This window comes from Nanorana parkeri, unplaced genomic scaffold (genome assembly GCF_000935625.1).
Source record: "Nanorana parkeri isolate BGI_ZX_2015 unplaced genomic scaffold, ASM93562v1 scaffold146, whole genome shotgun sequence".
NCBI classification, from domain to species: domain Eukaryota; kingdom Metazoa; phylum Chordata; class Amphibia; order Anura; family Dicroglossidae; genus Nanorana; species Nanorana parkeri.
In genome coordinates, this window is record NW_017306414.1 from 232,217 (window position 1) to 255,521 (window position 23,305).

At 42.6% G+C, this 23,305-nt stretch overlaps 1 protein-coding gene across 1 annotated transcript in view; it reads left to right on the forward strand.

Annotated features, from left to right (window-relative positions):
* The first annotated feature begins 363 nt into the window (after nt 1-363).
* Nucleotides 364-23,305, forward strand: part of SPRED1 (sprouty related EVH1 domain containing 1) — an 81,655-nt gene continuing 58,713 nt past the window's right edge. The window contains exon 1 of the mRNA XM_018554202.1: nt 364-457. Coding sequence (XP_018409704.1) covers nt 435-457 — 23 coding nt within the window. The 5' untranslated portion in view covers nt 364-434. The remainder of the gene's footprint in view (nt 458-23,305) is intronic.

A 23,305-nucleotide genomic window follows, 5' to 3' on the forward strand; every position in this document is an offset into this window, starting at 1 on the left:
TGTGATTATAGTCTGTCCCTGTACATGTGATCATAGCCTGTCCCTATACATGTGTACATATCCAGTCCCTGTATATGTGATCATAGACTGTCCCTGAACATGTGATCACAGCCTGTCTCTGTCCATGCAATAATAGCCTGTCTCTGTCCATGCAATAATAGCCTGTCTCTGTCCATGCAATAATAGCCTGTCCTTCAACATGTGATCATAGCCGGTCCCTGTGCAGGTGAACATAGTCTGTCCCTGTACACATAGCCTGTTCCTGTACATGTGAACATAGCCTGTCCCTGTACACATAGCCTATCCCATAGCATAGCTCAGTCTTCCTCTCCCCCCCCCCCCTCCCCCCCCCACCTCGGATCACCATGCGGCTCTCCCGGGAGACTCCCAGCGCTCCAGCCGTGCGCAGCCAGCTCCGGTGAGGGGGGGAGACAATGAGCAGCGAGCAGGAGCCAGAGTGAGTATCACCTGTGTATGACAGGGCGTCTTTATATGTCTGCACACATAGGTGCCTATTGCCTGGATATTGTCCTCCACATCCATGCCATGTGTGTATGTTGTGACCTCACACTTCCAATGCATGCAATGCACATCGGAGGACAGCCCGTGTATCCTGGGCTGTGTACAGCAAAGCTGTAATATCTAGTTGTATGGCTAAAGTGGCACAGAACTTGGCATGAGTGACACAAGACATTGTAGAATGGATTCAGGTCATTGATTTGTCAACCCAGGACCTCTGCTGGGGTCATTGAGATTTTTGCATAGCTGTAGCAGTTTGCCATCATGGGATTGTGGCCCCCCAATACTGTGTTCTACACTTGAAGAGGTGGCATGATTTTAGTCTTGAATGACATCACATTATTGCTTTTGTGCCCTTTGCATGGGGGTTTACACTTGTCAAGATGGCATGTTTAAAGGAACTTTCCACCTGACCTGTCCATGTCTCATCACCCATGCACAAAATGGGAAAGTGGTTCTTTCAGTAGGTGTTGGGTGAATCGATTCAGATTGCACCCTGTTGGCAGCAATCAGAAGTTTAACCTGCTGGCTAGGAATTTTGTTTTTTTTAATTAGCCGTTCCGTTAATGGATTGCAATGTATTGAGTCCAGGTGTAGGTAATGGCATGGGCACCGATAGTGCAAATGAGCCAACATTACCAAAAAGTAGTACACACAGGAGAGATATGGCACTCCTTACTCTTCTGAAGAAGGTGGCAGGAGGATCAGATACAAGTGACATCTGGAGAATTCAGAATCCATTCACATTCATGCGGACCCAAGTTGGGTTTTAGGCCTGAAATTGCTGAATTGCTCCATATGAACTTTGGGAACATAACACACAAGATTGGTGCCAAGGTGCCATGATTGTGCTGATGGTTCTGCAAAAAATTTGTATTGCCCAGGTTTTTATTTTTCTGGCTGTAGCAAACTTATTTTTGGGCTTGATGACGATCTATACCAAACAGCGGTCTACTACGTATTTAATAGCAATATGCATATATCAGTCTGTTATAGAATTAGGACGCATGTTTCTGGTCGTCATAGGAAAGGTTCATATGTGCATGTTGTGTTCTCCGTGGCATGTTGCTGGGGGCTTGGTGACTCATCCAGTCATACTACATTGCACATCTTGGTTCTTCACTCTGGTAACATGTAGACCGGTGGTTTGAAGAGCCTGCCTTGAGGAATAGTTTGTCTCAGGCTCTTCTATTGATAAATGGGATTTTATTGTACGGAAAGTCGTAAACATATGTTGTTGTATGTGGACTGAAATAAATAACCGTGCACATAGAACGTGATCAAACGTTAAACATCTGTGTGGATATTTTGCGTCATATCCTAAGAGATTGCTTTGTATGTGCTGTGGAATTTATTTGGCTAGAAATAAAGAACAATGTGCTATCGGGCGACCGTTTCTGCCCACAACTGTCCACCAATTAGTGCGATTGTTCAACAGGCAATCTACCGCTTAAAGTAGCTATGTAGAGTTCTAAGTTGTGTGTAAAAGGAATCAATTTACTACTTATGTGAGGGATTTCAATCCTTTGGTATTTGTTTTTTTTGGGCTGTGTTTTTCTGTATTGTCCTGATTTGTGATGAAATATATTCTATTAATTTATTTTGTGTTAAAAAGTATAGCAATGTTTTTTTTCTTCTTTTAAAAAAAATTAATATTTTATTATATACTGTTTAATTTATCTCAATTTGTATTAGAAATTGTATATTTGTATTGCATTTTGTATAATTCTGTTTATTTCATTTTTATGTTGTGTTTTGCATTGAAATGTATTCCGTAGAATACTGTTTATTTTATGTTGTATTCTGTAGAATACTTTTATTTTGTGTTTTACATTGACCTATATTCCATAGGATACAGTTTAGTTTATGTTGTGTTTTATATTGACATGTGTTCTGTAGAATAATTTTATTTTCAGTTTTACATTGGCATATATTCTGTAGAATACGGTTTAGTTGATGTTGTGTTTATGTTGTATTTTGTAAAATACTTTTATTCTGTGTTTTATATTGACAATTGACATGTATTCTGTAGAATTCTGTTTACTTTGTTATGTTTTGCATTGAAATATATTCCGTAGAATGCGGTTTAGTTTATGTTGTGTTTTGCATTGACATATATTCTGTAGAATACTGTGTACTTTATTTTGATGTTGTGTTTTGTGTTGCAATGTTGCTGTGGTTGATTCAGACTGCTCTCTAATGTGCTACAGATAATGGATTTGTGCTGGAAATGTCTGTTTGCCTTTCCTTCCCATGCTTGGGGTTTAGTCACTAAACACTTTAGCTCCCACACCCGTCATCCTCTTTCTTTTGGCTGATCAATGTGCGTTGGAGCCGTGTGCGGATTGGGATGGCCTTGCATGTTTGCTGTGCACTATGTGGGTGCTGCTTTGTGCCCCGTAGTGTCAGCCTGCGCTGTGTTAGCCGGGGCTGTTTGTTCTCTGTGTGTTCAGTTCTTGAAGCCGCCATGTTGTGCTCCTGTTTTTGTGAATTGCCCTCATTTGCATAGCAGGATCCCATTCATAAAACGCCGCCTGGCAATATTACCTTTTACGTGCTGCGACATTGTGAATGGGGGCAACGACAGGAAATTATGAATAAATTGGGGGCAAGGAGATTGAGGCTGCGGTGACAAGGAAAAGGGGAGGAGGGGAGACTTGGTGAGACTGAAAAGAGGTGGGATGGGCTATTCTACTATACAGATTTGTTCACCATGTCACACACACACATATAATTGTCGCTGCTCGCTAACAGCGCCCTTTATACTGGACACACGCTGCTTTTACACACTGGAATGTAACAATGTTACAGTATGGGAATGGCTGTGATTGCCAGTTTCCTTTTTGTGTCAGTATTTCCTTCCCTGTTTTAGCAATCCCTCCTCACTCCCTCCCTTTCTTGTTGACACAGCTATGTGGGAAATATCAGAGCAGGGAGGCTCTGGTGTCATGTGACCTCCCTATTCCATTCATAAAATACCTGTGTCCATTCACAGTGTGATCTCCGTCACATCACGCAGACACCTGCACAGGGGCGCCCTGCTCTGCCCTCACGGTCATGGCTCCAAGAAAGGGGGGGGGCTTCATAGATACCACCGACTCTAAGCTTCAATGTTTTATTTCCATTCACTTCTATGTGCGGGAGGTGTTTTCACTGATGGCCACATGAGCTGCTTTGCACTTTCATTAATGAGGACAGATGCCACCGTTCCCATGCTGGGTATGAAGGTGTGCTCCACAAATAGAACTGTGTATTGTCACAGAGAGGCGGCTTGTGCTGACACTGTGGGTGAGCTAAGTGACAGGTGGCAAAACGGCAGCAGGTAGCGCGCTCTGCCAGGGGAATATTGTGAATGAAGGCTTCAGATCAACTTGTTTTTAAATTCCTAGTATTGTTGAAGGCTTAGCTTAACGGATCAGTTATATGAGACGCTTCATTTATGTCCGATTTAAAATAAGTGTTAAGGTGGTCATAGATATGCGCATGTCCGCATGGATGTGCACAGTTTGGTGAGTGTAAAAGTTAGAACGCATTTCCCAACCTTTATTCAGTCACGGCACAATTTAAAAGTATGCAAAATCTCAAGGCACCCAGTCTATATTGTAAATAATGTAAATCCCATCTGAGTCCCCCTTAATGATCTTCACCACAGTGCAGCTGTAATAGACTGCTGGACTGCCCTGGGCTAGCATCCTGCGTTTTCATCACACTGGTAAGCCGGATCGCCTGCACATGGAAATGCAAGTGAAAATTTGAAGGCACCTTGATAAACTCTGAAGCCACCCTGTTTTAGAAAAGCTTTATTAACATGCAGGATAAATCAGTATTTGCTGCAGATAGCATATATTTGAATTACATAACAAGAATATATTCTCAAAGTGCATTAACACAAGGGGGGCAAATAATATGGAAGTCAGACACCAGTCTGTACAATCCAGGAGCAAGCAGGGTTTTAGGAGCCAGTTCCACTGACAACTAGAGAAAACGTCAAAATTCAGGCGTCAGATGTAATTATGAAGAATCATTGGTTACCTGGCTCCTGGGATTTGGCCAGCACTGAAGTAACAGCATAACATGCCTATATACAACAAAAGAGACCTGTGTAAAGGATTAATAGGCAAACAGATTGCCAAACACTCTGTTGCAAAATAAGACGGGAACCAGAGCCAAGCATTGCGGGGAACAAAAGTACCCCCTTCCTCAAGAAGTTCCCACCTAAATAAGAGGATGGAAAGGAACTCAGGTTCCTAGCTAGCTTCACCCAAGTGGATGTAGAGGCCCACACTTGAAATGGCACAGTATAGTGGTGAATGGAGGCTTTCACCAATTTTATTTATCAAACTTTTTTTGTAACAGACTGCTGGACTGCCCTGGGCTAGCATCCTGCGTTTCCATCAAACTGGTAAGCCGGATCACCTGAATCTTTTGTTAAGACTAAGTTTTATTGGTTTCAAGGGAAAACAAGACAAAATGCTGTACCTTTTATAATTAAGGGTTGTCGTCGATGGCTTGCACAGACAGCTGTGAATGCACATGAAACATATATACAAAGCAGTTGTTTCTCGGCTCAGTGAGCCAGAGATGAACCTAGTTATATATCATTACCGCATTTTGTGACCCACAGAGTCAAAAAGTGAAGAGAAAGGAAAGAGAAGGTAGGAAAATTCAAAGAAAGAAGTAAAAAGGGTGGAGGTAGGTTATGGTATACCTGCATGGGGCCTCTTTTGAGGACTTGACCACTACTGTTTCTGCTCTGGATTTGTATGTGATCCATGGGGAGCATGTCTCTTCAAGGGCTTCCAGTTTATCATTTGCTATTGCAGAGTTTATCAATGACTATGGTCCATGATAATTTACATTTAACCTGCTCAAGGGCTCAGTTTCTAATCGATCACTTTCCTCCAAAACTGGTTGGTTTAGTGTTGACTTCTGCCATATATAAGAAATAGGTCACCCAGTCTACTTGAAATGTAAATTTCATGCTTATGGCTGGTGTTCTATCACTTCTCCGGACCCGTGATATTTCTGGACTTTTGGGGGCGTGTTAAGAGAGTCCACAAATCTCACAGGTTACTGCGCATGTGAGGGTCCGGAAGTTTTACAGACCCATTCTCATAACACAATCCCACTGGTCCAGACATTTTGGCATCTAATGTTAATAAAACACAAAAAATTACTGATAAAATCTAAATATTATCTAACAAAAATTAAAAGGATAATATATATGTATATATGTATATATATAATATATCTCTATATATCAGTTGCTCAGACCATTCCTTAGCCCAGTGGTGGCGAACCTTGGCACTCCAGCTGTTTTGGAACTACAAGTCCCATGAGGACAATTCCCAAAAATAGCACTAGGTCTTATTTTCGGGGTAGGTCTTATTTTCGGGGAAACGGGGTATATCTACATGCATAGAGAGATAAAAATATATGTGCAGATATAAATATATATATATACACACACATATATGTATCTGCCTCTCTCTATAGTATAAATTATAGCTTTTTATTATTGTTATATATTATTTATATTTTAGTAGTATTTTTTTTTCTTTACATTTTCTGCCAAGAAATATGACAGAAAAATGTCTGGACTCGCTAGCTTGTGTTTTAACAATGCATGTGTAAAATTTCAGGATACGCACATGAGCAGTAGCATGTGAGACTTGTGGACTCCTTTCACACCCCCCCCGGAAGTCCAGACATCTCACGGAATTCGGAGAAGTGATAGAACACCGGCATATCATTAGCAATATTAGTAAAGGGTTTATTTCCACCTTAGCCTACATTCATCTCAAATGCCCACTCAAGTTCGGGGGAAGCCTTTACTTTTTAAAATTTCGCTGAGCCTGTTTAGCTATTTGAAGTGATCACAAGCTAGAAGGGAAAGAAATACTATTACAAAGGGATGGTAATATTTATAGGGCTGCAACAACTAATCGACATAATCGATTATAATCGATTATTGAAAAAGTTGTCAACTATTTCAATCATCGATTAATCGGCTTCCGATTGGTTGCCCCTGTTCACGGCTCCACACACGCTGCGCGCCACACCTCCTCCCCACCTCAGACCCGCCCGCATCCATGCTCCACACGCCACACCTCCTCCCTGCCTCACGCTCAATGCCCGCCCAAATCAGCGGTCGGCGCAGGGAGAAGAAGTAAGGAGGAGCAGGTGTGGGCGGATGACAGCCGCCGATAGACAGGCCCCATCTCAGAAACAGGTTGCTGGAAGACTGCTCAGGTAAGCCTGCACTTTCCCCAAATGGTGCTCTATAATCTATGGCTGGGATAGTGGGATTTGTATTCCTCTATAGTTGATGGTACATTGTGCTGTATATTATACAGACCAATGTACCATCAGCTATAGAGGACTACAAATCCCAGCAATACATTATACACTGTATGTATAATGTATTGCTGGGATTTGTTGTATTCCTATATAGCTGGTGGTATTCTGCATTGCGCTGTATAGAGGACTACAAAACCCAACAATAGTACATTATAGAGCGCAATGCGGAATTCCACCAGCTTTAGAGGACTACAACACCCAGCAATAGTACATTATACAGCGCAATGCAGAATACCACCAGCTATAATGTACTATTGCTGGGATTTGTTGTATTCCTCTATAGCTGGCGGTATTCTGCATTGTGCTGTATAATGTACTATTGCTGGGTTTTGTAGTCCTCTATAGCCGGTGCCATTCTGCATTCATTGCTGTATAATTTTACACTTTTCATTTCACTATATTGCACACCACACTTTTTTTTTTTTTCTTTTTTACTTCCACCGCTCCAAGCTTGCTCCTGTGATGGACTACAATCTCAATACAAACTAGTAGTCCCATCACCGGAGCCATTTTTTAAAATGTATTTTATTTTCTATCCGATTAACCGATTAATCGAACTTAATAATCGGCTAACTAATCGATTTTGAAAATAATCGTTAGCTGCAGCTCTAAATATTTATGAATGTAGAAATTAATATCTAAATGATTGGTCAGCGGGGAGCAATATTTGCACAGTAGACAGTTGACTTCTTGTCACCTGCTAATTGTTTGCCCAGTACTGCGATGGGTGATCTCAATGGTCAATAACGAAGCTTAGGAGGCAGTTGATAGTGGTGCCAATCTCTCAAGCCATTGAAATATGTGCATTTAGGGGCACCTGGGTATTCCAGGCACATTGATTTTAAGTCAACTATATTTTATACAGTGATTAGGAGCTTTTGGTAACTTATAGCGTTTGTCACGTACATCTACCCAAGGAGTACTTCTAACAGGTTCAAGGGGAGCTTGTGAAAATAAATTCAGTTTACTGACTAATGCATCCACAAATCAAATCAAAATATTTATAATCATCATGATTATTATTATTAAAATCTAAAATATAAGTGGACCTTTAAATTAACTTTTTAAATGAATTTGTGCTTGCGTTATGATTCACATCAGCTCACATTATACATCCATTGCTGTTCATTGGTACACCAAACACACATGTAGCATAAAGAAAGACACCTGCCCTCAGCACTCCACAGTGCATAGATGTGATACGGTGCTTTGCATTGGTGGAAAAAAAGTGCAAGTCTGTGTATTTTCATGCGTTGCGGCTTGTTAAGCACCCAGGGAAAGCAAATGAGCTGTCTTAAAGCAACACAACTCAGTGTTTTAAAAAAGCATGTTACCATGGTATGAATGGTACCTAAATGTCTATAAACTGTAGTTTACACCGAGCAGGCCCTTGGTGCTCTGTGCTTCCTTGCAGTATGGCAGAGGAACGCCACAAAAAAATAAAGCTGACCATACACTGCTCAGATTTCGACCAAGTTAATAGGATCTGAGAAGTCTGTGGCCCTGCTGTTTTTTCAAAAGACGTCTGTCCAAGGAGCTGGTTTGAAAATTTACTATGTCCAATCAGCTTGGCTATTCAATTCAGCTATCCTGACAATGGCACATCCACTGCTGTCAGAATATAATAGCTGCGCAGGAACTGTTTGAAAAACTTTTCGGCACCATTAGTTATATATGCAAGAATAATGTGCGTATCTCCAGACAGGCACTTAAAAGAAAGTGCCTGTCTTAGCTAAACCTTTTCTTGGCTTTAGTTGTCTTTTGGGTCAAAGAAGAATATTTAATAATGTCCTCCTGTGACCCAAAGTCAGTATATAGCGGGCTACCGCCCACTATTTGCTGACAGCGCAGAGCTGTACTGCAGCCAGGAAAGATCCTGACCATATTGTTGGGCTCCACCCCACTGCCTGATTGGCAGCTGGCTCTTCCTTGCCAGAGCAAGCTGTGCCCGCTCCCTCCCATGTGTGTCCCTCCAATGAGCACTGGAGGAACAGAGAAGGGAGGGGGAATCCATGCAGGGAGCGGTGACTGACAGTCACTACATTCTGCAGGGAGAAGATTGTGAGCTGAGTGATCAGCGCATTGTGATCACTTAGTTCTCGAGCTTTAGAGCCTACGCGTGACAACTGCAGTGTCACACAGCAGCTCTAAGTATTGGAAGGAGTACATTTTACTCTCCCAATAGATCACAGTTAACTTTATTAAAGCTGGATATTACAAAAGGGTTTATAGTAAAAAAAAAAAAAAAAAGCTGAGAAACACTTATGTATAAGATAACAAGAAACTAGTATATAAGAGTTGAAAAAATTTCAGAAATCCAAGGAAGTATTTGCAGTAACTTTCCAGCATGCTCCACATTTTATACACCACATTGTAAAAAATATCTTTAGAAAAAATACTTTTTGTGAAGACGGCAGCGGACCATACAAACGGATGCATAGTACTGATCAAAGCAATTTACATTAGGTATAGTTGTGGGACAATCTGACCATTTACTGAAGAAAAGCTACTGAAACATAGGAGGTTTGATGGGCTGAAAGATTTCGACCAACTTGCTGTCATTTTCTGCTGATTTGGAGGAGATGCAAGATTTTATTGGGTATCCTTGCCTATTGCAAATGCTGGGGAGATGGCCCCGTGGGCACTCGACATGTATCTATGTATGTGTTTTATTTATGAACAATAAGAGGCTCTTCAAAGGTTTAGTTGTATATACAGTGAGGCACATTTATCAAAATTGGAGCAGAGAAAATCTGGAGCAGCTGTGCATGACAACCAATCGGCTTCTATCTTTCATTTTCAAATCTCAGCTAGACAAACTGAAGAGAGAAGCTGATTGGTTGGCATGGGCAACTGCTCCAGATTCTGTCTGCTCCAGTTTAAATCTCCCCCAGTATCTCTTATTGATTAATCTGTGTATGGCCAACAATTAGCTATTCACATCTCAGTGTGAGATGGTCAGTTATCAGTTTTGTTAATATGGAATTCTGATAATAAATTGGAATTTTTCACTAAATATTTGGGCGGGTATTACCTCATTACTTACCCTATTCGTACAGTGTTCATACACCGTTTAGAAGTGGGGAACCGTTGTAATATTGCTGTATAATGAAATTGTGCAAGGCTGATTCCATAATCTTTGTAACAATTTGTCATTTGCGTGCAGATAGTCTGCTTAGGTGGCAGCAGTTTGAGCTGTGGTGAGACAATACTGCCATGGCCGGGCTGAGTATGGCCATCAACATTGTGATGTCAAAGAGAAAAAAGGGACGTTGGCGCCATCTGTAATTTTGAGGAAGCATTGGCTATCTGGCTCCTGGGATTTGTGCAGCCCTAATATATTTGCTGTTCACATTTTGACATGCATCAAAGTGCACACATTGGCACGCGTTTACAGTGTGGGAAACTGTATGACGTGCTTGTGAAACTCGCAGCTGAAACTGCTGCAAAAGCTTAATTTCAAATGTGCATAAACACGTGTGAACGGGGGGGCTTGCTGCAGTTCAGCACTTGAGTATACAGGTCAGGAAAGTTAAATTGAAGTGTCAGCTTCTAATCTACATACCTGTTCTGGATCCAGTAGTAAAGGCATTGGATGTCAGCCAAGCAACTAGCATTTCTAGAAGTGAAGGTCAGCAATGGCAGACAATTTTAGGGCCCATTTATACTGTTGATCTGAGCTGTCTAACACACCAAAATGCACCAGAAATCTACATGTAGCATTTTTTGGCAGTAACGCACATCTGCTGCAAAGCTGTGTTGGGGTGCCATTCAGAATGATTGGCATCGCATTGTGCCAATGTGTTCACCATGCATTACTACAGCGCATTAGTGTGAATGGGCCCCCTAAAATTATGCTGCAAATGAAATCCGAGATGCTTGCAAGACACAGAGAGGCCAGGATTGTGTAGGAGGCAGGAACTCTCATGTTGCAGAGGGATTTCAAGCAAGGATCAACTGTTAGCTCAAAGTGGAAAATGGCTTTAAGACATGTCTGCCCATTATTTGTTGATCGGGGCCTGAACTGAAGTCTGTGAGAGATGTCATTTCCTGTTTTTCTTTCCCATGAGGTTGCTGGTTGCATGATTTCCAGCGTTAGGAAATGCTGAGGGCTGCCTTTTAAAGGAGTCTTGGTGATGGTGTGAGAGAGAGGAGGCAGTGAGTGTTTGCAATGAGTCACTCTCAGCCTATGATCCAGGTCCTGAAAACATAGCAGCTGCTGTAAGCTCTGAGCACAGTCTAACTGCACATGTGTGGGTGGATGTTCTCCCCCATCTGATTACTTGCTCATGTGTTTTTGCTTGTGGGTCAGCCTTTTGATTCATCTTTATTCACTTAGTTAACTCTGCCGTTTCTGGATTGCCAGTCATTGCGAAAAGGCGTCCATAGTTATTCTTAGATTCTGAGTGTTAACATTTTACTTTATGGTCTGTTTACACGGGGAAGCCATGCTGAACGCACGGCCGCTGATGTGCGCTGAAAGGTACAGTACTGGTGCACCAATTCCGGTGCGTTGTGCTGTTTACTTTTTCTTTTTGTCAGAAATTTATTGAAATGCCATGAGTGAAATTTCACTAAGTTCTATCAGCACAGCGCAGTTCACTGCGGTTGTATTGTGTCGCCTTACGCTGCGCTAAAAAAAACAACAGAATGCCATACTTTTTTCAGCTCACTCCACCGCAATGTGGTGTCATGAATTACTGCTGTTTTACAACAAGGCAAATTGCCTTGTCTGCGCAGGCCGCTTTTTCCAGTGCGGCCTGAATCAGCCCTTTAAGCTTACCTGTCACACAGCATAGGGAATGCTGACTTAGAGTGTATGTAAACCCAAAATCAAAAAATTGAGGGCATTGCAGCAGGCGCGTGTGAATGTAGTTTGTGATTATTTTTTTCCTCATGTGTGAAGTATTCTTACCTTAATACTTACCTGGAGATTGTGTCAGTCACACTGCTGTCTATTGGGCTTCCTGCAACAGGGTGACATCACTAACGCATTGCCTTGCAATCCCGTCATGGGAGCTCCAGTTGTGGAGCTACAGTACGCCAGGATGACGTACAGCTTGCCCATTAACTCTACCCATGCTTGATTGGTCACTATATTTTTTGCTGCCTCTGTCAGGGAGATGTCCCTTCCTGTTGTATCTCCAGGACAGGAAGTGAGGGAATATCTGAGGAAATAGCTTCAAAGTGAGGAGAATATCCCCTTTAGACAATTGAACAGGTGAGCCCAATTGAGGATTTCCCCTCACTACTTGTTCCAGTGAGAGCTGTAGAAATTTGGATTTACCATCACTTTCTGTCTGAATGGGATCAAGCACCAATAAAACTTGATAGGTGTTCTAACCTTTCCCTGCTTAATAACTGTATTGGCTTCTTCCATCTCCTAACCTGTGTAAGTTTAGGTTTAGGAAAGATTAAATAAAAGGTGGCTTTAGCCTTCAACACCAAATTGTTGGTGCCAGTGGAAGCAAAAATAACCATTTGTTGTTCAGTGGTTACTTACCTTAGCATGTTCTCCCACTCTGGCGCTTTGCCTTTCTTGATGCCAGGACTATACTGTGACAGTTAGGCAGGAGATCACAACTGCAGTGCCAAACTGGAGCTCAGAGACTATATTGGGGACATGTGAATTACAGGGGAGCAGTGACCAGTGGTTTCTGGAGGAGGGGGTTGAAGAATGTGGCTTTGGTTGGGGATGGGTGTGTTGGGATTTTTGGTTTTGGGAAGGAATAATGTGACTGGGTAGACCAGGGGTGGAAAAATCATTATGGAATTCAGGAGAATCTTTCCAACTCAGTAGCCAACAGGATCTTTTTTAGGAGCCAGCTCCAATGACACCAACTAGAGAAAACCATAACATTTAGGCGCCAACTGTCATTTTCAAGGGAATTGAGGACATGGCTCCTGCGATTTGTCGGACCCTTAGGTAGACAGGTTGTGTGTTTATTGCTGGTGTAGAGATCACATTTACATGCTTTCATTAATGTGTAGAGTTTATATTGTCATGTAGAGATTGTTTACAAGTCTGTAAAGCTGGAGCAGGGAAGTGTATTTTTACACGTGCCTCTCGCGTTGGTGCAGAAAGATTATTTTGAGTCTGATTAATTATAGCCCCACTAGAAATCGCTTTATGTAATTATATCTCCTGTTAAAACTAAGTAACATCAGAATCAGTTAGCTAAGGTGAAAATCATTTTTTAATAATAGCAGAAGGTGTTGCTACATCAGGGGTTATGCAGTTTGTATTTGTTTGACCCAAGGGGTACATGGCTTTAAGAAGTCGAGAAATCTTATTCTAGACAAGTGACGGTAAAAGATTGCCAGAGGGGGCATTACACTGTTACTTTGTGAGTGAATGACCAAACGCTTGAAATGGGGGTGGAAATGATTAGAGGTGCTTTTACTTTTTGATAATTTTGGTAATTTGCTGGGAACCAGAAAAGAAGGCCCTTTCAGACCAATGTGTTACATGTCTCCGCACACATGGTAGTGCACAGCACTTTGCGTAGTGCATTGACATTCATTTAGAATAGCACACTAATGCAAAAGTACAGAAGTTAGTAACAGACCTGGGCTGCAGTGCCCTACAGCACAATGCTGTATGTTGCAATAGGCTGCGCTAAAAAAAAAAGTTGCAGGTTTTGTTTTTGGTCTGTCTCTGCCCGTTGTCAGGGCATTCAAAATGAACTGCCTGCTTATTACAATGCATGTTAATAATTAGAGATGCACCGATACCAATACTAATGTCAGTATTGGTGCCGATACCGAGTATTTCGGTGAGTACTTGTACTCGCCCAAATGCTCTGATAATTAACTACGATACCGAAACTTCCGGTCAGAGGCAGAACTCCCTCTGACCGGCAGTGCTGAGGGAGCATGGAGTCGGCTGCCTTTCCAATCAGGAAGCCGGGCAGTGGGTTATGACCCGCCTCCCTGATTGGCCAGGAAGCCGGCTTCACGTGTTGCTAAGCAGCCTAGCTTCCTAACTAATCAGGAAGCCGGGCGGCACATAATGACCTGCTTCCTGATTGGTCAGGAAGCCATGCTGCGTAGGAACAAGTGAAGCTTGTGAGTGAATGACCAAACGCTTGAAATGGGGGTGGAAATGATCAGAGGTGCTTTTACTTTTTGATAATTTTGGAGCATGGAGTCGGCTGCCTTTCCAATCAGGAAGCCGGGCGGTGGGTTATGACCCGCCTCCCTGATTGGCCAGGAAGCCGGCTTCACGTGTTGCTAAGCAGCCTAGCTTCCTAACTAATCAGGAAGCCGGGCGGCACCTCATGACTCGCCGCCTGGGTTCCTGATTGGCCAAGAAGTCAGGCGGCCTCTGAAGCCGGTGTTGTTTCGCTAAAACACCGGCTTCACAAGCAATCAGGAAGCCAGACGACGGGTCATGATCCACCCCCCGACTTCCTGATAATCGGGGCACAAGGCATCGGTACTCGGTATCGGCGAGTACCGGGAAAAAAAAATATCCATACTTGATATCGAAAAACCGGTATCGGTGCATCCCTATTATTAATCAAAATACTGTAATGGATCACACAGATCTCACGGGGCCCTGAAACAATGTGTAGCAGATTCTTATGGATAGTTCCGTTTTTTCCAGCCGCTTTCTCCTTTCCGGACAGGAAGTGGGGAAAAAGGACACAGACAGCAATAAAAATCTGACCAGGGTTCCAGCCCTTTACTAAAGAAAAGCTTTTTCATTTGGAGAGTTCCCCTCTTTTCGGTTTTCAACAGGACAGGCAGTGAGGGGAAATCTCTCTAAGGCCGGGTTAACACCAGCATCGTTTTTGCGCGTATGTACACGCGTGTTCAGCGTGCGGTTATTTGCACGTTGACGCACGTTTTGATTGGCAGAAGAAAATAAGAAACTTTGCGGGTAATGGGCGAATGCACGTACAAATGCACAAAAGTGAACACTAAAATGTGCAACATGCTTCTTCCGCGTGTTTTCGAGCATTTCCATTAAAGTATATGGGGCAAAAACGCGCTGTTAACTGCCCAAATAAGCTCGTGTACCTTTTCGGGCATTTGACGTTTTGCTGCTCAGGTGTGAACAGGAACCATTGAAAATCATGGGATTTCTTGAGTTGGGCATTTAACAGCGCTTTTCCAACTGCTCAAAAACGCCCAGGTGTAAACCAGGCCTTGCAGATCCCTGAATATCTGAAAACCCGACAGGGGTTCTAACTATTCCCCACTCTATCCAAAGCTAAGAAAAATGTTTCAACTGGACATACACAAGGAAAAGTGAAAGTATACTTTTCTTCATTTCAGATTCTTAAATCAGAATCTAGACAGATAAATGTTCAATTTAGGAGCCAGTCAGACCAAGTTAAGAGTCACCAGCAAATGTTAAATGAAACTGTCAGAAAGGAGAACAGTTGTGTGATTGGGTTCTGATGGAAGCAGACATTCCCTGGCTCTTGCTCAATTAAGAGCACGGCACGACTACTGCCAAAAAAACAAGATAAAAATAAATAGACCATTAAAAGATAAAATAAACTTAGCTTTTGCTGTAGTATTTACCATGAATTCTGAGATTTTCGCCACAGTTTTTTTTTGCTGTTAGATGTCCTCAGGCTGCATCATTCAACCCACTTCCTCTGAGCCCAGATTGTCCTTGACCAGCCCCATCCTGTGACTGGGCAATTAAATCGGAAGCAGCACAGTAATGAGCTCATTAATCTGTCACTACTTTCAACGCAGGAGGTCCACGGAAGGTGTGAAATTACCCCCTTCTTCATTTACTACACGAGTAGTAGCTTGTAGAGCCTTCCTCCTACTCAAGCTGTAGGGCTTGACGCCACAGGCTCTTTAAAGGTGTCCATACACTGTGCGATTATCGCACGATAATCCCGCGATCGTAAGATAATCGCAAAGTGTATGGAAGCTGTGCGACCGTTTTTAATGTACGGTCGCACGTCTTTTGTCTAAGTAACATGTTCGAAAACCAGGCGAAAATCTTACGATTTTCGGCTGGTTTGTGGCATGCCCTGGAGACAAATGCCGAACGAGCCGGTGTGCGCACACTGTGCCTGTTCAGCATTGCGGTCATCGCAAGTACGATCTGCCTGTCCAAGATGGGCAGATCGTACGTTTTTTTAAATTACTTTACAACCATCGCAAGACTAACGTCTTGCGATGGTTGTAAAGTGTGTATGGCCACCTTAAGTCCTCTGCTCGGCCTCTGCATGAAGGTGCTACCCAACTTCTTTTGATTGACTGTTTGCTCAGCTGTCCCTTATCAGCCTTTTGATGAGGCTATTCCTACAGTATTTGTCTAGTTTTTTTAAAGTTCCCCACACTCCTTTGCTACTTTCATATAAGAGTGGCTTCCTTCTTGAACTTGCACCCCTCCTTAAAGGAAGGGGGGCTCTTATATCCCTAGGTATTGTTGAGCCCTTCTTATTTTATTCTAACCATCACTACTAACCATCACTACTGAGACTACTAACACCTCTACTGAGACATCTCCTGTTCAGCAAGGTTCACGTGACTCAACTCCCACTGTTTCCCTTGCAGATAAAGATCTGTTCATTCAACATCACTGAGATGTACCTGCATTCAGTTGTGGATTTGAGGTTTACCTTAGTGCCTTCTCCTAGCATCCCCATTGTGGAACACCTAGAAGTCCCTCCTTGAAGAGGATCGTTGGGTCCTTTGCAGATATCTTTGCCTCAGGGAGTTCAGATTAGACTGTCCCATGGACCTTTGTTCTCTTATTTACGGGCCCAAATATGTGTCCTTTTATGCCCCTTCAGAGTTTGTGGGGTATCTAGGATTTTCCCTTCTGTCATGATCTCAAATTCTTTTGGGGGCTCTCATCAATTATCAGCCTCCCTTTTGGTTTCTGGACTTAGGTAAAGACATCCAGATGATCCCATTTGGGTCAAGAAGTCCAGGATACTACTTTGCCTGGGGGAAGAGGTGTATTTAAGCCACACAGGGAGGCTTCCTTGCATGGTGGGTCTCCACACTTGAATGTTTGTTGAATGTTTCTTCTCATCTAGCTTGATTCGGGAGTTAGTTCCTTCACATACCTCTGAAATGTGATTGTCCTCTAAATTGCTGTGGGTGCTTTTGGACCTCCTGACTATAAAAAAAAATCCTACATTCCAGTACCTTTTCAATGAGTGATAAAGTAAATAAGATTTTTGTACTTACCATCAATGAGTCCATTGAGGGACACAGGTCCCACCCCTCTGTGTTATTGGCCCTATGTACCTCTTGCTCAAAAAACCGAGGTATGCTGGGTAGAGGAGACATTATATGTGGGCTTACTTTCAACGTTTTTTTTGTTTGCCAGTGTCCCAACTTTCTGTAGGCAGCAGGTTAACCTAACTATAATATATTTCTTGGATTTATGTGTCCCTCAATGGACTTGAAGAAAAAGATTATGCATCAAATACCAAAATCTTTTTTGAATGTGTCTTGATGATTACGGAGCTCTATTCATTTGTGTTGTTTATTTCTGCTTAGAGTTTAGCTTTGAAGGACAAATGCAGAAAAATGCTGAGCTCTGCATAGGGGCTCCTTGGGTATTTAGTTGCTGGGGCTGGAGGAGGCAGTTTTTGGGGGGAGTTACAGTACACTTATCTAAGTAATATATGTTTCTATTAACATGGCCCAAAAGTGACCTATAGTTTCAGCTGCTGCCTCCTTTCGATATGGCTAGCCTTGGCCTAAAACAAATTTTCTACTAGCGCCTACCTTTTGTATTACTGTGTATGGGGACTCATGGCTCCCTGGCTCTTTATATGCCTGCCAGCTGTTACACTGATCCTCCTGATAATTACTTTTGTTTGTCCATTCCTGTGTTAGCCTAACTAGGTAGAACTAGTAAGCCATTCAGGCTGTAAAAGTGGAGTTGTTTGTGCTTTTTTGAGTTCACTGCTATACTGCAGAACAGTGAGCAGGATTTGCTGATGAATATGAGCACTATTTTGTGATGTGTTTAGTCCGGAATACATCTGCCCCCACGCAGCTTCTCTCTGTCTGCTTCCTAACTTGGCAGGGCGGTTGCAAATTTTATCTGCTTGATAAACTTCTGCAACAAAGGATGAATGATTAACTGGACAGAGGGAGCGGTCTGGACAGGAAATGACTGATAAGCAGTTCATTGAGTACTTCTGCAGATTAACTCCCTCACAGCCAAATAAAAATGGCCAGATTCAAGAGCATAGTCTTTATTTTATCCTGATCACTTAACCTGCTGGTACCCAGTATCTCGGTAAATATTTAACAATGAGCAGCTGTAATATATTCATTAGTACGGTCTGTAGCAGTTTGGTGAGTCAAATTAATTATAATGATTTCAGGTTAGGAACTATAGATTTCTGAGATGGGTCAAGTTCATTACATTTTATTTATTTCAATCACAGCAATGCATAGATACTTCTTAGCAGCAATAAAGAAATCAAAGCTAAATATAACATTGGAATGAATACATTATATTTATATAGTGTCAGATTGTCAGTATGGTTACAATAACAACAAATATAATGTTAAATAAGAATATAATGGCAAGATGTTGGGATATTGGTCTCATCACATGCTCCCTAGTTATTTTCACGGCTGTATGGAGTCCAGGTAAACTCCTGCCTCCTCCAGTGGTGGACAAATGAATATGGAATTCAGGAGCCAGTCTGTCCAATCCAGGAACCAGCAGGATTTCTTCTTAGGAGACAGCTCCTTTGACAACAGCTAGAGAAAACCTCAAAACTTAGGCCACTGGTTTAATTTCTAAGGTATCATTGGCTACCTGGCTCCTGGGATTTGTCCAGCCCAGGTCTCCTGTGTGCTGCTTTATATAGCCTTCTGGAATGGTTGCCAGCCACATATATGTCTATAGGTATTCCCCTCACCATATACCAACTGTGGTACACAGAGATCGGAAGCTTGCCAAAACCCATACTGGTAGGGCACCGTTTAATATGGAGAAGAGAAAAATTTTGGTTGGTCATATCTTACCATGGTGGAGATTTCTATCAGTGATAAAAAGGACTTCTGATACTGAATGTCAAAGTGTATCTAGAGCTTATGTTTGGTTTTGGATTCAGTGGTGAACACCCTTCCAGGTTTAATTGCCGTGTCCCCATAAGGGAGATTACCTTTATTTGACCTGGTGACCATTTGAAGAGAATTCCTTTTACTTCCAGTTCTGTCTATAGTACAAGAAGTAAAGAAAAATATCCCCAATATGATATAAAAACCTGCCATTGGTTTTAACCCTTCCCTAATCTGTTTAAAATGGGAACACAGCTTTGGCTTAAACCACATATGCTGCCTGTAGAGAATTAGAATTGTAAAACCATTCAACAAAACAAAGTGTAAAGGCATTGGGTATATTATGCTCCTGAACGTAGTTTATATGATAGATAGAAATGGTACAGAACTTAAAGATGTAATTTATTACAGATGATAAAACGCATGTATGATAGTTCATAATGGAAGCATTGATACTGAGGGCAATAAACTAGCCTGGTGCTGAACATGTCCTCTAGAAAGACAGAGGCATATGGTCACCATGGGGTGTTTTTTTATGTCTTCCAAGTAAGCAGTCTATTTTAGCTACAGTAGTTGTTTTAGATTCTCTCCTATCCTGTATCCAATGTCTGTGGTTCATAGTTCACCTGATCTATATAAACCCAATGTTTACCTATGCTATATTTGCTAAAACAAATTGGACATTTTATATTGTGATAATAGGTATTTATAGTTTGTAAATATTTTACATTTTCCAATTAGGGGAAAAAGTGCCAACACCTGACCATGTTAATGCCATCTGGTCCTTGACTTAAAGAAGAACTATGGGGTCAGGGCTTTTCCCCCATAGTTCTCCTTAGGGTAACGGGAGGACACAAACTAGCGTCCTCCCGTCACCCTAAGCTCAGTATACCGCGAGCTACAGCTCGCGGTATACTGAAACGTCCCAGCAGGAGCGGATCCCGACATCGATGTCGAGATCCGCCCAGCTGCGTGAGTGACACCTGGCTCTGCCTATCTAGAGGCAGAGCCAGCTGTACCCACTAGAGCTGCAGCTAACGATTATTTTCAAAATCGATTAGTTAGCCGATTATTAGGTTCGATTAATCGGATAAACAATAAAATAAAGTTTAAAAAATGGCTCCAGTGATGGGACTACTAGTTTGTATTGAGATTGCAGTGCATCACAGGAGCAAGCTTGGAGCGGTGGAAGTAAAAAAGAAAAAAGCTAGTGTGGTGTGCAATATAGTGAAATGGAAAGTGTAAAATTATATAGCAATGAATGCAGAATGTCGCCAGCTATAGAGGACTACAAAACCCAGCAAAAGCACATTATACAGTGCAATGCAGAATACCACCAGCTATAGAGGAATACAAATCCCAGCAATAGTACATAATAGCTGGCGGCATTCTGCATTGCGCTGTATAATGTACTATTGCTGGGTTTTGTAGTGCTCTATAGCTGGTGGTATTTAGCATTGTACCACTTTATAATGTATTATTGCTGGGATTTGTTGTACTCTATAGCTGGTGGTATTCCGCATATGTACACACACACAGACTGGGTCCAATTCATCAGTTTAGTGTTATCAGTGATTGATGGCCCTAAAATTATTGCTCTCACTGCGACGTTTGCGGCGATATGTAACATGTGCGGCGTAATGGGCGCAATCGTCGTTTTCGCAGGTATGCGCACCTGACGCATAATATGTATATATATATATTTAGCTCCTTGGTGAACGAAACAGGCAGATTGGCCCTTTAGGAGAAGTGCAAGCAAGTGGCACCTTTCTGGCTCAGCTGTGACTTCTGTGACAAGTGACATTTGAGGAAGTTGCAGTATTCGGAAAATGATCATCACACTTTCAGCTTCTCATACACGCAACTCAGAGCTATGCTGTTCCTGTTTGTGAATGGACTCTGTTGGTAGAGCGATGGCTCACTCTTTGTGTGAGGCTGAGTCTTTTGGATTGAAATAAAGCTTCTTTAGTGTTTGTTCATCCCGGATGTGTCTCCTGCATGTTACACACGACTCCGTGTTCATATTTAGCATTTTTCTGCAATGCTTAATCTTTCCAGAGAGACTTACAAGTCTGAGTTTCCTTTCTCTCCCCTCTGTGTCTCCCACTTCTCAGCCTTTTCTCTGCTTTCCCTCGCTCTCCTCACCCCTCCTGCCGTTACGCTGTTTTGCCATGAAAGAAATCCCTGGTGTTGATAGAAAGCTGGTGTTAGGCGGGAGCTGGTTATGAAGAAATAGGTTAACCATTTGCCTGAGGGCTTTGAAAACACACTGTAGAGAGCAAATGGGGGGAAAAAAACTTCCTGTTATTTGTATTATGTAAAGAAGGATAGACATTCAACTTTGTTTGAAAGCAATTCCGTGTACTAACGCGTTCTGAAACCCAAAACGCATATTCTCTTCAACAAAAATGCGAGTAAAAACATTGCTAGACATTTAATGTTTTTAAATGTTGTCCCTTTACTGCCTCCCTTGCTTAACCGTGAAAGAGTCTCTTGGGCCTGCATTCCATGTTATCAACTGTTTCTCCTTAACTATGATGGGAAGTTTCTCCAACCAATTGCTCATAGGCTGACTTCCTTTCTAAAGCTGGCCATACACAAGTAAAACTTTGTTAGAAAACAAAAATATTTTTGGAACGTTTGTTCGATTCTCTAATAATTCATAGGGTCAAAGCAATTATCATTTTCGACCGTAGTGTCCAATAAAATGCCCCATACATGGTTTGTCCTTATCAGAGTGCCCCCATACATGGTTTGTCCTTATCAGAGTGCCCCCATACATGGTTTGTCCTTATCAGAGTGCCCCCATACAAGGTTTGTCCTTATCAGAGTGCCCCCATACAAGGTTTGTCCTTATCAGAGTGCCCCCTTACATTGGTTGTCCCCATCAGAGTGCCCCCTTACATTGGCTGTCCCCATCAGAGTGCACCCTTACATTGGCTGTCCCCATCAGAGTGCTTTCTTACATTGGCTGTCCCCATCAGAGTGCACCCTTACATTGGCTGTCCCCATCAGAGTGCTTTCTTACATTGGCTGTCCCCATCAGAGTGCACCCTTACATTGGCTGTCCCCATCAGAGTGCACCCTTACATTGGCTGTCCCCATCAGAGTGCACCCTTACATTGGCTGTCCCCATCAGAGTGCCCCCTTACATTGGTTGTCCCCATCAGAGTGCCCCCTTACATTGGTTGTCCCCATCAGAGTGCCCCCTTACATTGGTTGTCCCCATCAGAGTGCCCCCTTACATTGGTTGTCCCCATCAGAGTGCCCCCTTACATTGGTTGTCCCCATCAGAGTGCCCCCTTACATTGGCTGTCCCTATCAGGGTGGCCCTTTGTTTGTATGTAAAGTAAGCGATCGGAGGCGAAAATTAATTAGTTGTCCCCGTCAGTGTGGTCCCGTACACTTTTTGACACCTAAAGGGCCGGTTCACACTAATGCAGTGCGATTAACACACACACAATTGCACAACACGCATACCCTACGTTACAGTGTGCATTGCATTGCCATTCATTTGAAAGGCACCCCAAGTGCACTTCCTGACCTCAATGCGTTCAACCACAACACATGTTACTGCAATACCGTTTATGTGGTGCGATGTGGTTTGAAAATAGTGCATGTGGTGTGCAGTATTGTGCGTTAATCACATGGAAGCATGCGATTAATGTACCACATTAGTGTGAATGGGCCCTCAGAGTGCCTCTTTATAGTGCTGTCCTTAGTCATTTAGTACTATGTCCTTTTTCTGGTACCTGGTGGAGTCGGAAGGTAGAGCAGGGAGCCAGAAGTGGCCCGAGGCTGGGGCTGGGAGGAGACGAGGGTGGGACTGGGAGGGGCCAAGAGGCAGAGATGGGAGGGTCCCAGAGGCCGGGAAGCTGAGCTGCCTACCGTTGGCTGAAGAGGATGGAAGATACTCTTCCGTCCTCCTTCAGTGCTTGGTGGGGAAGACAGAGGCCATTGGTTGTTGGGAACGCCATGGTACCAGCAACCAATGACTGCACAGGAGGACACTGGGTTTATTGGCGACTGAGGTTCAGATTGAACAACCGCTCGGTCCATGTCCGGACCGTGGTCTGTCATTTGCGGGACCCTGGTATAGACCTTCTGGAGAGGAATGAAGGTGAAAGCATTGCCAGGTGAAGTACTGGGATCTTTGTATTACACTTCTATTACATAATATGTGTGCATTTAACATGAAGAATTATTCTGATGCCAGGCTCACTAACTTCACACATGTTTTCTGTAGGATGTCGCAAAGTGCCAATGTGGTATTCTCTCAGATAATTATTAATAATAATGAAACTGTGATAAAAAAAATCTTTAAAGTGGAAGTCTAGTTACCACAAAACCCACCCCATTTATAAACTATATATGTGTGTGTGTGTGTATGTATTTATGTATGTATGTGTGT